This window comes from Phoca vitulina, unplaced genomic scaffold (genome assembly GCF_004348235.1).
Source record: "Phoca vitulina isolate PV1807 unplaced genomic scaffold, GSC_HSeal_1.0 scaffold3, whole genome shotgun sequence".
NCBI lineage: Eukaryota > Metazoa > Chordata > Mammalia > Carnivora > Phocidae > Phoca > Phoca vitulina.
This window is the reverse complement of record NW_022589706.1, coordinates 84,705,567-84,723,985: the sequence shown is the minus strand read 5'-3', so window position 1 is coordinate 84,723,985 and position 18,419 is coordinate 84,705,567. Positions and strand designations below refer to the sequence as shown.

Genomic DNA, 18,419 nt, shown 5'->3' with positions numbered 1-18,419 from the left:
AATAATTGCTTACTATTATTTATGAAAACCTTCATGGTGTTCAATGTTAATTTGAAATTATCTCTTTTGTTATTTTAAAGGCTTTTCATCAAGAGGAGAAATGGTGAATGCCTAAATATTGCTCATTCTTTTGGTTTTTTTTAAATTTTAGGACAATTTAGTGTTTCCATAAAGTATGGAAATATCACTTCAGAAGGAATTGTTGAAGTAAAACTTGTAGACCAAGATAAGAAAATGTTCATATGTAAAAAACCCTGGAGCATGACAGAGGCTAATGTGGCCTGTTTTGACCTTGGATTTCAACAGTGAGTGTTTGTGTCAGTGGATTTTCCCAGGATTGGTTTTATTGTTCCAACTATTTGTTTGTTTCTTTTTTTCTAAGATAAGATTTCTTTTTTTTTTTAAGATTTTATTTATTTATTTGACAGAGAGAGAGAGTGCACAAACAAGGGGAATGAGAGAGGGAGAAGCAGACTCCCCGCTGAGCAGGGAGCCCAATGCAGGGCTCCATCCCAGGACCCTGGGGTCATGACCTGAGCCGGAGGCAGATGCTTAACCAACTGAGCCACCCAGGCACCCCAACTATTTGCTTTTTCATTACCCAGTCTTTCTCTGCCTTAATTTCCTCATATTTAACCTGAGAATATAACTACTTGCCTCATAGCACTGTTATGAGGATTAAATATGTTCATGTTTCACCAGCACTTAGAACACCACTGAGCACAGAGCATCTGTAAGTTTGTTTAAGTATCTGGATATGAATCCTTTGCAGTTCCAGAGAGTTGTAAATATGTTCATTACTATCTATCTCTGCTTGTCTATAATTATGTCCACTTTTTCATACCTAATATTGTTTGTCTATGCCTTCTCTCTTTTTTCTTGATCAACCTTGAAGAGATCTATTTGATTGTGTTTTTGACTTTTATATTTTATAGGCAAACTGTCTCTTGTTACTTTCTCTCAACTTCATTAAGTTTTGTTGTTCCCTTTGGCTCTCTCTCTTCTTTTCTTTATTGTATTTTTCCTAATTCCTTGAGTTAAATGCTTACTTAACTCATTGATTTACAACTTTTCTTATTTCCTAATGTAAGCATTTAAGGTACAAATTTCCCTCTAGATAATGCTTCATCTGCATGCCATAAGTCTCAGTGGCATAAAAGTGGTGTTTTATTTATTGTTCAATTTGAAATACTTTTTGATTTTCAGTATAATTTCCTTTTTTGATTTAGAAGTTTCTTTTTTACTTTCCTAATGAATATATATTTTCTTTCAGTTAACTTTTTGTTATAGATTTCTTATTTAATTGTACTGTGGTAAGAGAATGGTCTCTATATGATGACAATTGTTTAAATATTTGTTGACACTTGCTTTGTGCTGAGTATATTTTAAATGTTTCATGTGCAGGGTTCTATATAATAAATATGTTGTCCATTAAAATAAGTAAGCTTGTTAACTGCTTTGTTCAAATCTTTTCCTGTTTATTTACTTACAAGCTTTCTATCTTTATCTTTTAAATGTGTCCTTTATAAACACCGTGTATCTAGATTTTTTTTAAAAAATCCAGTATGACAATAACTGTCTGAAGAGCTTAGTCCACTTACATTATTGTGATTATTTACATTGTTGAATTTATTTTCCCTATCTTATTTTAGTATTATTATTTACCCTGTTTTTTCTGTGTATTTGTTTCTTCCTTTTCTAATTTCTATTGGGTTAATAAAGTTGTTGTATTTTTTAATCCCCCAGCCCCCTCTACTTGGTTTGTAAACTATATACATCCTATTTCTGTTCCTTTAGTGGTTATCTTCACATTTATACCATGAATTCTTCTTTTTTTTTTTAAAGATTTTATTTATTTATGTGACAGAGAGAGACACGGCGAGAGAGGGAACACAAGCAGGGGGAGTGGGAGAGGGAGAAGCAGGCTTCCCGCGGAGCAGGAAGCCCGATGTAGGGCTCGCCCTGATCCCAGGACCCCGGGACAATGACCCGAGCCAAAGGCAGACATTTAACGACTGAGCCACCCAGGCGCCCTTATAATATAAATTCTTGAATTAGGAAGTCCTCACCCTCTTAGGAATAATATAAGGAATGTCACTATTTTTACCAAGTTTCCAGCATTTAGTTCCACATTATTTTTATATATCCCTGAAGTTAATTGCTATCATTATATAATAAGTTATTATTATTACTGCTGTTCAGCTAGTGCTTACTTATTTATTTCATGTTTACCAACATCTTGTTTTGTTACTGCTTCTTGCATCTCTCAACTTTATTCTAAATTCAGTTTCCTTCTTCCTAAACCACATCTGCTAGTAGTTCATTAGTGAGAGTATCTTATTAAATGGAGCCACAAGATATTTGTGATTTTTGACAGTTTGTGACCTACAACCTATAATTCATCCTAATGGGAAACTCTCTCCATCTTTGATGTCCCAGTATTTTGCTCTTATCATATTTTGTATGAGCTAATGGACAGACTTCTCTTATTTTATTTTATTTATTTACTTTTAAATATTTTATTTCTTTTTTGAGAGAGAATGAGAGAGATCACAGAGGGAGAGGGAGAAGCAGACACCCCGCTGAGCAGGGAGCCCGATGCAGGGCTCGATCCCAGGACGCTGGGATCATGACCTGAGCCAAAGGCAGACACTCAACAAAAGCCACCCAGGTGCCCCCAGACTTCTCTTATTTTAGCCAGTGGGTATTTCCCTTACTTCTTTAAGAGCTCATTGAGCCCCTCGTCAGGCTCCCTGCTCAGCTGGGAGTCTGCTTCTCTCTTTCCCTCCACTCCACCTGGCCGCTCATGCTCTCTCTCTCAAATAAATAAATAAAATCTTAAAAAAAAAAAAAAAAAGAAGAGCTCATTGAATGCATTTTATCTACTATTTTTAGGTAATTTTAAATGGAGAGGTTTTTTTCAAATTATTTACCTATGAGATTGCCCCAATGGCTCTCATATGTTCTCATATTCTGATGCTGTTTGGCACAGTTTTATGACTCCTTTTTATCATCATTATTGATCTGAAATCATTAAAAATGCCTTTCTCATTCCCTTTAATTATTTTCTTTTTGCCTTTCATTATAATTGATCTAATATTTATATTGCCATTATTGCTTTGTTATTGTTTATATTTACCTGATACATCTTTGCTCAACTTCTTATTTTTAACACCATTTCCTTCTAAAGAGAAGCAGGGAGCCATTGAATGTTCTAGAATAGTTTACTGTAACTCATCATCTCTAGTATATTGAGTCATGGAGGTAGCACAAATTCTGAACAAATTTTGAAATCCAAGCAATGGCATATAGATGCCAAAATATCACCTCAATACTGTCAAGGCTGAATTGAGGACATGGCTTGGCATAAAAACAAAATGAACCTGCTATAATTAAACCAACTTAACCTCCCAAATTCTAAGCAACAATGGGGCCAACCAGGTAAGCCTTACAGCATGAGGCATGTGAAGAGGTCCCCAAAAGGAAAGATGGAAAAGGTGAGCTAACCTTGCCTGATTTATAATTCCAAAATTCCCTGATTATTCTACTCCCTTTCCTTGAGCAAAAAGGAATTAAGAGATGGAGAGAAGCCAAGAATGACTCATCTCAGGTTGGAAGGAAACATCAAGAGTGTGGAAGAAGGAGTTCTCCTTAACAAGAAACAGACAAGAGGAAACTAATATTTGCTGAGTGTTTGCCACGTTTGTACTCTGGCTAGCCAATTTAAATTGATTGTTTTAATTAATCTTTACAAAACTAGCTGAGATTATCATATTCCCTTTTACAGGTGAAGATACTGAGGCTCAGAGAATTTAAGCATCTTGTTCAGTGTATCACCCGTATGTAGAAAATTAGAGGAAATCACTTTAGTTCCTTACCTCCTACAGTAAGGTTATAAATGCAAAATACTAATCATTCTACCCTAATGTTTCATTTATTCTATTTGTAGAGGTGCTTTTGATATTCAAAAAAAGTTTGAGGTTCCTGAAAATCTCTATACAAATTCCACTGAATGTCTCCAAGTGCATTGTCGAGGATTAGAGACGAGTTTGGCTGAATGTACTTTTACTAAGAGAAGAACTAAAAGTGACCAGGATTTCGCTAGTGTGGTTTGCTACACACAGAATGCAGGTTGGTAGAGTACTTGCCTGAAACTTCAAAGCTTCCTTCAAAATTGTTTATTGCACACCACATCGGTAGTAAACAAACAAATTTAGGCTTTAGTAAACAAACAATTTAGGCTTTAGAACCTAAATTGGTGCTTTTCCTCTATTGTACCGTTTTGCATTCAAATATTACTTCTCTCCAGGTTCCTACATGGGGAGCAAAGTTGCCTGACTCCTCTATGCTTGCTAAAACATCTGGATTAAAGTTAATACCACAAACATAAGTAATACAAACATCAGAAGAAACCTCAATATCTCCTTTGAGAGGCCCAGCCTACACACTTCAAAATGTCTTTAAAATATTTAAGTGACCACAGTCTCAAGACAGTCACTGCCACTTTCCTCCTCGGTCCTGACATGGGAATATTTTAGTCGTACATAGGGTTTTAAAGGCTAAAGCCTTTTTTGGTGCTAAAAAAAAAAAAAAATACCATCAAAATATAAATTGCACTGCCCAAGTAAGTCATGGGATAGAAGTGAGGATTCGTGCAGCAGTTCGAAAGGAATGCGTGAACACCGGTGTTTGCCGATGTGAGCAAGGGCCCGTGATCCCTGAGCCCCCTCCCCCAACCTCAGCAAGTACAGACCTCCGCAGTAAATACTGGTTTTCAGAGATAACGAAAGGGCCTCCATAAACCAGCATTGACATTTATTTTCCTTATTAACCGTATATATTATGTTGATGTTACCAGTACGTTTTATATCATTTTCTATTTGATGCCTGACTTTATCTTAATGTCCTCATTATTCCAAATGTGATCGGGATGTCACCTACAACTCCATAAATAAATTTCACAAAGAGAATTCCTAATTTACAGCTCCTCTAACAAATGACTCCTTTCACTGTGTGAACGGGAAATACATTCCCCCAAAGAGAGCCTGTAACGGTATCGATGATTGTGGAGACCAGAGTGACGAACTGTGCTGTACAGGTAATAGAAGCCCCCCCCCCCCTGCATTTCAGAGTCTATCCTATTGGATTTTAAGTATGAAAAATAAAAATAAAAACCTTCTTCTACTTATGTTTGTGTAGGATGCAGAGGCAAAAGTTTCTTCTGTAAATCTGGTGTTTGTATTCCAAACAAATATAAGTGCAACGGTGAGGTGGATTGCATTACAGGAGAAGATGAAATTGGTTGTGAAGGTAATTAAGGTTTTGTGTTATGTTTGTCCATTACTTGATCTGGGGACTCTGAAACTTTCTTTTAGGTAAATTGTAATCTTAAGTGGGTATAGGGGAGTGTTAGCAGTAAGAGTACTACTGAGTGGGCATTCGAAGAACTATGGAATGTTCTCTCATATTTTCATTTATTAAATACATTTGTTATTTCAGAACTTTTTATCAGAAAAGCTCCCACATAACAAAAATAGACAGATTATTAGAATGAACCAAGATGTGCCTCTCTCCCAGCTTGAACAATTATCAATATTTTGCCAGTCTTGTTCAGCTTGTTTGAGTATTTTATTTTATTTATTTTATTTTTTTAAAAGATTTTATTTATTTATTTGACAGAGAGAGACACAACAAGAGAGGGAACACAAGCAGGGGGAGTGGGAGAGGGAGAAGCAGGCTTCCCGCGGAGCAGGGAGCCCGATGCTGGGCTCCATCCCAGGACCCTGGGATCATGACCTGAGCCGAAGGCAGATGCTTAAGGACTGAGCCACCCAGGTGCCCCTTGTTTAAGTATTTTAAAGCACATTTGAGATATCATGTCACTTCACCTACATACATTTCTAATGATACAAACATGTTATACATACACAATATATTCTCATTAGTATCCTAATAATAATAATTCCCTAACACTGCTTAATAACAGCCCATGTTCAAGTTTTCCCAACTGTCTCAAAAAAGCTTTTTTAAAAGATTTTATTTATTTACTTATTTATCTGAGAGAGAGAGAGAGAGTGAGCAGGAGGGACAGGGAGAGAGAATCTGAAGCAGACTCCAAGCTGAGCCCAGAGCCCTATGTGGGACTTGATCCCACAACTGTGAGATCATGACCTGAGCTGAAACAAAGAGTCATCTGATGCTTAACTGGCTGATCCACCCAGGCACCCCTCTCAAAAATGTCCTTTTAGAACGGTGTGTTTGAATCAAGGTCCAAAAGAGTCTAACATTCTATTTGATTATTAAGTTTTTAACGTATCCTTTATTCTTAAAGAATTACGCTTCTCGGCCTTTTGGGTAAGATCAAGTGTAAGAGTTACCCACCTGGAAACACAATGGTCCAATATCTTTGGGACACAGCAAAAGCAGTTCTAAGAAGGAAGTTTATACCAATTCAGGCCTATCTCAAGAAAGAAGAAAAATCCTAAATAAATAATCTGACATCATACCTAAAAGAACTAGAAAAGGAAGAACCAAAAAAGCCCAAAGTTAGTAAAAGGAAGGAAATGATAAAGATTAGAGCAGAAATAAATGAGATAGAGACTAAATAAAATTAAATTAAATTCAACTAAAAATGCCAATGAAACCAAGAGTTGGTTCTTTGAAAAGATAAACAAAATTGATAAATCTTTAGTCAGAGTCATTGAAATAAAAGAAAGAAGAGTCAAATAAATAAAATCAGAAATGAAAAAGGCAAAGTAACTGACACCACAGAAATACAAAGGATTATAAGAGACTATTATGAAAATGATATGGCAACAATTTGGACAACATAAAAAGAAACTGATAAATTCTTAGAGATATACAATTTTCCAAAACTGAACCAGGAATAAATAGAAAATCTGAACAGACTGGTTACTAGTAATGAAATTGAATTGGTAATCAAAAAGCTCCCAACAACAAAAGTTCAGTACCAAATGGCTTTACAGGTTAATTCTACCAAACATTTAAAGAAGAGTTAATACCTATTCTTCTCAAACTATTCCAAAAAGGAAGAGGAAGGAAAACTTCCAAATTCATTCTACATGGCCAGCATTACCCTGATACCAAAACTAGACAAAGACACTACAAAAAAAGAAAATTACATATCAATATCCCTAATGAACATAGATGCAAAAATACTTAACAAAATATTAACAAACCAAATTCAATGATACATAAAAGGATCATTCACCATGATCAAGTGGAATTTATTCCAGGGATGCAAGAATGGTTCTATATCCTCTAATCAATCAATGTGATACATCACATTAACAAAATGAAGGATAAAAACATATTGTCATCACAATAGATTCAAAATAAGAATGTGACAAAATTCAATATCCATTCATGATAAAAACTCTCAACCAAGTGGTTTAGAGGGAACATACTTCAACATAATAAAGGCCATATATGATAAACCTACAACTAACATCATACTCAATGGTGAAAATCTGAAAGCTTTTCCTCTAAGATCAGGAACAAGACAAGGATGTCCACTATTGCCACTTTTGTTCAACATAGTACTGGAGTCTTAACAATCAGACAAGAAAGAGAAAGAAATAAAGAAGAGAAAGAAAGAAAGAAGAAAAAGAAAGAAAGAAAGGAAGGAAGGAAGGAAGGAAGGAAGAGAGAAAGAGAGAGAGAAAGAAGGTAAGAAAGGGCATTTAAATTTTTAAAGGAAAAATAAAACTGTCCCATTCGCAAATGACATGATACTTTACATAGAAACTCTAGGGGTGTCTGGGGGGCTCAGTCAGTTGGGCATCTGACTCTTGGTTTAGGCTCAGGCTATGATCTCATGGGTCTTGAGATGGAGCCCTGCGTTGGGCTCTGCACTCAGTGGGGAGTCTACTTGAAGATTCTCTCCCTCTGCCCCTCCCCACCTCAAATAAATAAATAAATCTTTTTTAAAAAGAAGAAAACTAAAGACTCCACAAAAACACTATAAGAACTAATAAATAAATTCAGTAAAATTGCAGGATACAAAGTTAACATTCAGATATCAGTTGTGTTTCTATATACCAGTAACAAACTGTCAGAGAAAGAAATTAAGATAATAATCCCATTTACAACTGCACCAAAGGAATAAAATACCTAGGAATAAATTTAATTAAGGAGGTGAAAGACTTACACTCTGAAAACTATAAGACATTGATGAAAGAAATTGAAAGTGACACGAATAAATGGGAAGATATACCATGTTCATGGATTAGAAGAACAAGTATTTTTTTAAATGTCTATACTACCCAAAGTAATCTACAGATTTAACACAATCCCTATCAAAATATCAATGGTGTTTTTCACAGAACTAGAGCAAAGAATCCTAAAATTTGTATGGAACCACAAAAGACCCTGAATAGCCAAAGCAATCTTTTTTTTTTTTTTTTTTTAGATTTTATTTATTTATTTGAGAGAGAGAGACTGAGAGAGAGAGCACATGAGAGGGGGGAGGGTCGGGAGGGTCAGAGGGAGAAGCAGACTCCCTGCCGAGCAGGGAGCCCGATGCGGGACCCGATCCCGGGACTCCAGGATCATGACCTGAGCCGAAGGCAGTCGGCCAACCAACTGAGCCACCCAGGCGCCCAAAGCAATCTTGATAAAGAACAAAACTGGAGGTATCACAATCCTAGATTTCAAGATATACTACAAAGCTATAGTAATCAAAATATTATGGTACTGGCATAAAAGCAGACACATAGATCAATAGAACAGGATAGAAAGTCCACATGCTTACATGCTTACATGCTTGATGCTTACATGGTCAATTAACCTACAACAAAGGAGGCAAGAATACACAATCTAGAAAAGAGTCTCTTCAATAAATGGTGTTGGGAAAGCTGGAAATGTACATTCAAAAAAATGAAACTGGACCACTTTCTTACACCATGCACAAAAATAAACTCAAAATGGATTAAAGACATAAATGTATGTTAATTAATTGAATTTAAATTAAAAAAATAATAAAGACCTAAATGTGATACCTGAAACCATAAGTCTCCTAAAAGAGAACATAAGCAGTAATCTCTTGGATGCCAGCTTTAGCAACATTTTTCTAGTATGTCTCCTCAGGTGAGGGAAACAAAAGCAAAAATAAACTATTGGGACTAAAACAAAATACAAAGCTTTTGCAGAGCAAAGAAAACCATCAACAAAATAAATAGATGACCTATTGAATGGGAGAAGATATTTGTGAATGATATATCCAAAATATATAAAAACTTATACAACTCAACATACACACACACACACACACAATAATTTGATTAATAAATGGGCAGAGGAATGAACAGACATTTGTCCAAAGAAGACATATAGATGGCCAATAGACACATAAAAAGATGTTCAACATCTTTAATCATCAGGGAAATGTGAATGAAAACCACAGTAAGATATCACCTCACACCAGTCAGCATGGCTAATATCAAAAAGACAAGAAATAATAAGTGTTGGTGAAGATGTGGAGAAAAGGGAACCCTTGTGCACTGTTGATGGGAATGTAAGTTGGTGCAGCCACTATGGAAAACAGTATGGAGTTTTCTCAAAAAAAAATTATATATATGTATATATAACTACCATATGATCCAGCAATTCCACTACTGGGTATTCACCCAAAGAAAACAAAAACACAAATGCAAAAAAGCTATATGCACCTCTATGTTTATTGCAGCATGATTTACAACAGCCAAGATATGGAAGCAACCTAAGTGTCCATTGACAAATGAATGGATGAAGAATATGTGATACACACACACCCACACACACACACACACACACACACACGAATATTACTCAGGTCAAAAAAAAGGGATAACATCTTGCCATTTGCAACAACATGATAAACCTAGAGAGTATTATGCTAAGTGAAATAAGTCAGACAGAGAAATACAAATACCATATGATTTCACTTATATGTGGAATTTAAAAAACAAAACAAATGAACCAACAAATAAACAAAAGCAGAAACAGATCCATAAATACAGAGAACAAACTGGTGGCTGCCAGGGGTAGGTGGGGAAGATGGGGGAATTAGTTGAAGGAGATTAAGAAGTACAAACTTCCAGTTGTAAAATAAGTAAGTCATTGAAAAGTACAACATAGAGAGTATAGTCAATAATATTGTAATGATGTTGCATGATGACACAGTAACCACACTTACTGTGGTCATCATTGCATAATATATAGAATTGTTGAATCATGAGGTCATACACCTGAAACTAATATAACACTGTATGTCAACTATACTTCAATTTAAGAAATGTTACCTACCTATCCACCCCCAGTTTTTTTCATGCCATTGATTTTTAAAGAAACTTGGTCATTTGCCTACAGGATGTTCCTTATTCTGGATTTACAGAGATGTGATGAGATACAAAGTTCAATATTTTAGGCAAGAATTCTTGATGGGTAGTGTTGTGTCCTTTCTATTACATAAAATGTCAAGTTCTCTGGGTATCCCACTCTTAATGATGCTAAAATTGATCCCTGGACCAGCTTGATCTTTCCTTTTTGAAAAAGTTCCCCCATAACCTTTCATCTTAATGGTTTTTAGTAGCCTGTGTGATTGTTGCCTAGATCCAATTTGTCAATAGGAACTATAAGATGGTGATTTCTTTCTTTTTTAAAACATTTTATTTATTTATTTGACAGAGACACAGCTAGAGAGGGAACACAAGCAGGGGGAGTGGGAGAGGGAGAAGAAGGCTTCTCGCTGAGCAGGGAGCCCAATGCGGGGCTCTATCCCAGGACCTGAGATCATGACCTGAGCCGAAGGCAGCCACTTAACGATTGAGCCACCTGGGCGCCCCAAGATGGTGATTTCTAATTCAGCATTCCTTCTGCATTTATTAATTGGTTTTCTATAGAGAAGAACTTTCCTTCATCAACTATTTTGTTTCCATGAAATGCAATTCATAGTAGAAAGAAAGCATAGTTTTTAATTCTTTCCCTCTACTTACCAAGTTTCAAAGCAATGAGTTAATGCTCTTTGTTTTTTGGTGCTCATTGGAAAACCTCTGATGGTAAAAATATTTACCAAGTACCTACTCTGTGTCACACAGACTGTCTTCTTACTTACATCAGTGCTTTCTGGAAGTTATTATATTCATTCATTTACTCAATGAATATTTATTAAGTTCTTACTATGTGTGCCAGGTCCTGTTCCTGAAAACAGAATCTAATTATTTTTATATTCCACATGTGCCTTACAGGTAAGCATTAAATACATGGTGGAGATATATATGGATAAATGAATTGATAATAATTATGTTTTGCTATTGCTTGGTATTATTTGACTTTACTGAAGTCTTGTTTAATTTCCCATTGACATCAGTTTTTAAATGTAAAAACACATTTCAGGATCTCAAATCATATTATTTCTTTTGAAGTTTATATAAGCAGTTGAGCAAAATACTTTTATATCCATTAAATATAGTTAAAACCTTAGTAAAGAGAGGAGAGAAAGAAATTTCCAAACGTTTTTTAAGGAGGAAGACAGTAAGTCATGACTCTAGCCAGTGAAGCTTGAGAGTCATTCCTTCCCAGGTTTATTGAAATAGAATTGACATACAACACCATATGTAAGTTTAAGGTGTAAAACATAGTGACTTGACAGACATACATTGAGAGATGATGACCACAGTAAGTTTAGTTAACATCCATCACGTCATATAGTTACATTTTTTTTCTTTTGATGAGAACGTTTAGGATTTACTCCCTTAGCAACTTTCAAGTATACCATACAGCAACGGTAACTATAGTCACCTCGCTGTACATTACACCCCCAGCACTTACTGATCTGGAAGTTTGTACCTTTTGACCACAGTCACCTAATTCCCCACCCCCTACTCCTGCCCCCAGTAACCACAAATTTGACTTCTTTTTCTATGAGTTTGTTTTGTTAGATTCCACATATAAGTGAGATCATGCAGTATCTGTCTTCCTCTGAAGCTCTACAGTTTGATTTCACTTTTTCAGTATAATGATATTTGGGATTTCTTCTCCTTCTCCTTCTCTTCTGTTCCTTTTCCCTCCATCTCCTCCTTCTCCTGACTCAAAACTCTAAAGTTTAAGGTCAAAAAACAGAATTCGTTGGCTTATCAGGGGGAAAAAAAACCCCACTGCCAGGGAGTAACCATAACATAAAACTTACTTTTTTTGAATGAATTTCTTGAATCCATATCAAAAATACATTTAGTCAACTGTCATTATTACTTCAGTTTACCCTTCTTTAGAGTGAGCACCACCTTTTGTATTTCAGTAGTTGTTCTAATTTTTCACTCTCTAAGCAAGAGCAAATGAGAGAAGAGATGTAAAATAAAAATACTAATATATTCATTGCTCTTCCAGTGGACAGATCAGAATCACTAAACCAAGGGAAGTTTGGAGTATAACTTGGTTTCATGTATCCTGGAAAGCCCAACTTTTATAAATATAAGTTTAACAGGGTTATACGTTTTGTATAACTGTATAGTAAATTTGCTGTCCGTATGTGTTCAAATATATCCAAAATATACATCTCTTTTTAAAACTCAAGTAAAGGGCGCCTGGGTGGCTCAGTCGTTAAGCGTCTGCCTTCAGCTCAGGTCATGATCCCAGGGTCCTGGGATCAAGTCCCACTTCGGGCTCCCTGCTCAGCAGGAAGCCTGCTTCTCCCTCTCCCACTCCCCCTGCTTGTGTTCCCTCTCTCGCTGTCTCTCACTCCATCAAATAAATAAATAAAAATCTTTAAAAAAATAAAAAAAATAAAAAAATAAAACTCAAGTAAAAATTATTTCCTTGCCGTAGTGAAATTGGTATGTGTTTAAATGCAATATGAAACATCTGTTATGTGGTATTAAAAATCAAAGAAAGATGACATACTGTGATTCCCCTTTATCTTTGTAAAAAAATTAAGTTGTTGGGCGCCTGGGTGGCTCAGTCGTTAAGCGTCTGCCTTCGGCTCAGGTCATGATCCCAGGGTCCTGGGATCGAGTCCCACTTCGGGCTCCCTGCTCCTCGGGAAGCCTGCTTCTCCCTCTCCCACTTCCCCTGCTTGTGTTCCTGCTCTCGCTGCCTCTCTCTGTCAAATAAATAAATAAAATCTTTAAAAAAAAAAAATTAAGTTGTTATACCAATTCTGAGATATTAATGATTCGTGTATATTTTATCCAGGTGAACATTATCTTTTTGCTACAGTGAGTGTTTTGTTTTGTTTTTAGGAACTGGACGTCCTGAAATTAAAGGACATCCTGAAATTAAAGGTAAATACATTGTTATAATAGAAAATTTATATTACAGAATTGAAAACAAGGATAAGGTATTGTAGTTTTATGATATATGTATAATATAATTGATATGGTATTCATTTTTCTCAAAAATTATCCTTTGCTGTGGTAAATTTTTGTTTTTCTTACATGTGGCTTTTTACTTGTGGCTCAAGGTAAAAAATTTATTAAATTCTTGGAATATTGCAGAATTGAAGCAAAACAAAGCTACTGCTGTCTTATATATATTTTTAAAGATTTACTTATTTTAGAGAGAGTGTGTGTGTGTGTGTGTGAGAGAGAGAGAGAGAGAGAGTGAACTGGGGGAGGCGTACACGGAGAAGGAGAGAGAGAATCTTAAGCAGACTCTCTGCTGAGCATGGAGCCTGATGTGAGGCTCCATCTCAGGATCCTGAGATCATGACCCGAACGGAGATCAAGAGTCAGATGCTTAACTGACTGAGCCACACAGGCACCCCTCTTCTTATATTTTAATGTAGCTAATAATCACACATGATATGACCACGTGTGAGCAATAACAGCTTTCACATTAGTGCAGGCACAGAGGCCTTTCTAATGTCAGCTGAGTACTGTTTCAGTCAGTGTTAGTAACTGCTCCCTACCTTATGTAAGGACTTTGTGAATCAGAGTTGAAAAAGAAGCTTTCCTTCTCTGACCCAAGCATTTTGCCTACTCTAAATGCAGAAAACTACAGCACCATGAGTCTCACCATTCACTTGTACCAAGAGACACCTCTAGTTGGTACCTGCAAAATTTCTACATAGTTCATCCTGAGCCTTCACAATTACCTAGGTATAGAAAGGAAATAAGACGGTGTGCTTTGAGGATTTGTACTGTCCTTTTTAAACAAAGGACAGGTTTTTGGGCGCTTGGATGGCTCAGTGGGTTAAGCATCCGACTATTGATTTTGGCTCCAGTCATGATCTCAGGGTGATGAGATCAAGTTTGTGTCCATGGAGCCTGCTTAAGATTCTCTCCCTCCCTCCGCCCCTCCCCAACTCGTGCATGCCCATGCATGTGTGTGTGCTCACGCTTTCTCTCTCTCTCATCAATCAATCAATCAATCAATAGAGGACAGGTTTTAAGACAGAAAATTATGATCAAAGTTGAAATAATTTTAATTATTTAATTTCTATTATAAACACAACCATAAACATTGGAACTTTTTGTTTTATTATAGAAGAAACAGAATTTTTGACTGCTGATATGGATGAAGGTAAATTAACATTATTCTTTTTTACTAGTGCTTCCTTGATTTACGTCTGCATTTTAATGTTGTGTGTGTGTATGTGTATGTGTGTATATATAATTAATTCAAGCAACAATTACCTTTGCTGTCAATGTAAATAGAAAAAAATTAACATTACTCTTCTTATCACTTTTAAGAAAAACACACATAAATGTTTCTTGAGAACTGCTTTTAAAAATGGGTTAATTCACAAGGCTAATTTTGAAGTGAAAACAATATTTTAGAGCTACATAACATTTTTTTATTTGCTATGAGCTTTGTCGTGTCAGTTTTGTCAAAAACAACCAGATTTCGAGCATGACCCATGACATTTTGAAATAGAAAAATAATAGACTTTACTTGAGCTAATTGGTTCTTTTTCAATGTTTTAAATCCTGATAACAGAAGGTCTGTGAAGATCTGTATCCCGGCCAGTTGTGCACTGAGAGCTAAATTAAATTAAAGTATTAAGTCCCTGCGGAGACAGTAATTAATATGAGTTTTTGGGTCAGACAGACTTGAGTCATCCTGACTCAGTTATTTATTAACTGTGTAACCTTAGGTGAATAACTTAACCTCAACTACAAATTGGGAATAAAATAGCTCCCTGTTTTAGGGGGAATTTAAGCTGAAGTTCACATCAGACTCTCTTCTAATTGCCAGGCCCCAAAATTAATTAACAATTTTTTTTCATCAGGCAATGAGTGAAAGATTTAGATTTTGAAGATACAGCCATCAGTCCGAGGAGATTTTTCACCAAAGGCCCTTTATTTTCTACTCAACGTAGCGTTGGTTTTCAGATAGTGCCTGAGTTGCTTCCACAATCCTCAGTAGATGAGGTCTCTCTTCTTTTAAAGGTCCAAGAACAAATTTAAAACTTACCATCACACTCTTCCCCCAACCCAGTTCTTAGAATGGGTGGGACAAAACAAACAAACAGACAAAAACCCATCCATATTCACTCACGACTTCTCTTCCTTAAAGACCCACCTCCTTCTTATATGCCCAAAGTAATTGACAGTGATATTAATTTTTCTTTCTCATTTGGGCCTAAGAAGCAAGTTTGTAAAAATACTCATGATGTACTAAAATATATAGGAAGAATAAGGAAAACAGCTTATATTTTTACTTTCGCCCTTTTTCATGAATTCTTCCGCCAATTCCCATCTCAAGCCTTGCTCTGCCAGGTGTCTCTGTGACAAGTGTGCCGCATCTAAATGTTCACAGAGGAAGGAAACATCATCATGTGTCAAGTGACCAAGAAAATACCCCCTCGCCCACTGATCCTGGATTGTCCATGGGTCCCTGGCACATTACCTCGCAGGGTTAATATGATGATTAGATGAAATAAACTACATACAAAATATTTAGCACGAGGACTGACACAGAAAGTGCTCAAACGTTAACATCATTAATGTTAATACTATTGAAAAGAATTCCATATGAACAGCCTCTGTAAAGTAAAAACTATGAAAGTGAGAAGATGTAGGTGCATGTTGTCAGCTCATTCTGATGATTTCTAAATGAGACCCTCATCCTGAGTATGCCTGGCCATGTGACATCTTTTATCTCTCTGCCAAAGGCAGAGATAAAAATGTTTAACCCTTCAGCTAGCGTCTTTCTGCCACCAGTGTACCTTTAGGCAGAACTTCATAGAATCAAGCCAATTTTCATATTAAGCCAGAATTTTTGAACAAGGTAAACAGTACCAATTAGCATCTGAAATAAGTTATTAATCAATTCAGCCTGTTTTGTTTTAGCAGTGACTTTGCTGGTTTTGTGGCATAAATTATCAAGAAGTAATGGGTTCAAAATCATAATAATACAATCTCTTCCTTTCTTGAAGAAAGAAAACGGATAAAGTCATTTCTCCCTAAAGTGTCCTGTGGAGTTAAAAACAGCGTGCCCATTCGAAGGAAACGAGTCGTAGGAGGAAAGCCAGCACACTTGGTAAACCTATTACTTCCCAGGAGCAGTCCAAGTTTGAAAAACAAAGAAAGGTGGGGGAGATACATAATGATAAGAGACTGGGAGTCTTGCAATGGGCATATCTTAGGGCCACCTGTCTATCACCGTCTGGTAGAATGACAGTGACCACACTAATGTCTCTTACAGGGAGACTTCCCGTGGCAGGTGGCAATTAAGGAAAATGAGAAAATCAAATGTGGAGGAATTTATATTGGAGGGTGTTGGATTGTAACTGCTGCACACTGTGTCAGGTAAAAAATGTCTCCAAAAAGATTTTGGATTCCCTGAAATAATGAAAGTGGGTAATAGAGATTGTGGCAGATGATAGATAAAAGCATGTGACAAATTCCACTCTCTTGACAGCTAAATCCCCTACAGTATTCATGATCGGAATCCCAGAGGCCATCTGTGTTCTTCCCCCCCACCCCGCCCCCAGACCAAATTATGATCCCAGATGGCAAGTTCAGATCAAACCCATAGGTACCAAGTTATGTCACGTGACTCATTTGCATGATGGGAAAGCAAGTAGATACTACCTACATTTTGTAGAATTAGGACCAAACTGTTGAGAAGAGTTTATGACCGAAAAGTTTATGAAGAGGTGATACTAACCTGGCATTTTCTCTGGTCTCTCTTCAACAAGGATGTTGTTTAAAGAGCCTCATGCATTTAAAGACTTCAAATGCACAAATCTTTTTTGCCCCTTCCACATACCCTTAAATGTATTTGATATGTGTTCCAGACAGTAAAGGAACTGCTCAAAGCTCCACGCTAATTGTCTCATGTGCTGCTCCAGCACTGGCTGGCTCGTCTGTTGCATGCATGCATCACTGATGTCTCTTCTTCTTCCCGTAAGGAGACCAATCGTATGGGTTCAGAACTCCACTTATGACCTTATTTAAACTTCATTACCTCTTTAAAGACTATCTCCAAATCTAGTAATGTTGGGGGTTAGGTCTTCAACATATGAATTTTAGGGGAACACAATTCAGTCTATATCAGTAGCTTAAGGGCAATACACAAAAGGTGCTGATAACAAGTCAAGGTCAGCTGAAGGACAGAGTTTGGGCTTCCAGCCTCAGTGCTGATCTTTAGAATGAATGAAACGTCATTTGTTGAGTACCTCTAACAGGCCAGATAATGGGTGTGGCATTTTCACATACGTTATTTTGTTTTAATATTCTTAACAGCCCTAAGAGGTAAATATTAGTCTTCCCATTTTGTGGATTAGCAGACTGAGACTGAGAAGGTACATAACTTGGCTAAAGTTACACTCCTAGTCAGCAGCAGAAACATAATTGTCGGTACCATCTGTCACCATACAAAGCTTTTACAATATTATTGATTATATTCTCTATGCTGTATGTTACATCCCCTTGGCTTATTTACTTTATAACTAGAAGTTTGTACTTCCTAATCCTCTTCACCTATTTTGCCCACTTCCCAATTCCTCCCCCTTTTTCTATGAATCTGTTTCTGTTTGGTTTTTGTTCATTTGTTTTGTGTTTTAGATTCCACACATAAGTGAAATCATATGGTATTTGTCTTTCCCTGTTTGACTTATCTTACCTAGCATAATACTCTCCAGATCCATCCTTGTTGTTGCAAATGGCAAGATCTCATTCTTTTTTATGGCTGAAAATTTTTCTATTGTATACATATATCACATCTTCTTTATCCATTTATCTATTGATAGATGCTTAGGTTGCTTCCATATCTTGGTTATTATAAATAATGCTGCAGTGAACATAGGAGTGCATATATGCCTTTAAATTGGTTTTCATTTTCTTTGGGTAAATACCCAGAACAGAATTGCTGGATCACATGGTAGTTCTATTCTTAATTTTTTGAGGAACCTCCATACCTCCATACTGTTTTCCTTAGTGGCTGCACCAATGTACATTCCCACCAACAGTGCACAA

At 36.4% G+C, this 18,419-nt stretch overlaps 1 protein-coding gene across 1 annotated transcript in view; it reads left to right on the top strand.

Moving 5' to 3' along the window:
* The window catches only part of CFI (complement factor I), a 56,301-nt gene that overhangs the window by 23,687 nt on the left and 14,195 nt on the right, over positions 1 to 18,419 (top strand). The window contains exons 4-11 of the mRNA XM_032400998.1: positions 152 to 305; positions 3,950 to 4,131; positions 4,985 to 5,098; positions 5,200 to 5,310; positions 13,236 to 13,277; positions 14,482 to 14,517; positions 16,376 to 16,479; positions 16,645 to 16,748. Coding sequence (XP_032256889.1) covers positions 152 to 305; positions 3,950 to 4,131; positions 4,985 to 5,098; positions 5,200 to 5,310; positions 13,236 to 13,277; positions 14,482 to 14,517; positions 16,376 to 16,479; positions 16,645 to 16,748 — 847 coding nt within the window. The remainder of the gene's footprint in view (positions 1 to 151; positions 306 to 3,949; positions 4,132 to 4,984; positions 5,099 to 5,199; positions 5,311 to 13,235; positions 13,278 to 14,481; positions 14,518 to 16,375; positions 16,480 to 16,644; positions 16,749 to 18,419) is intronic.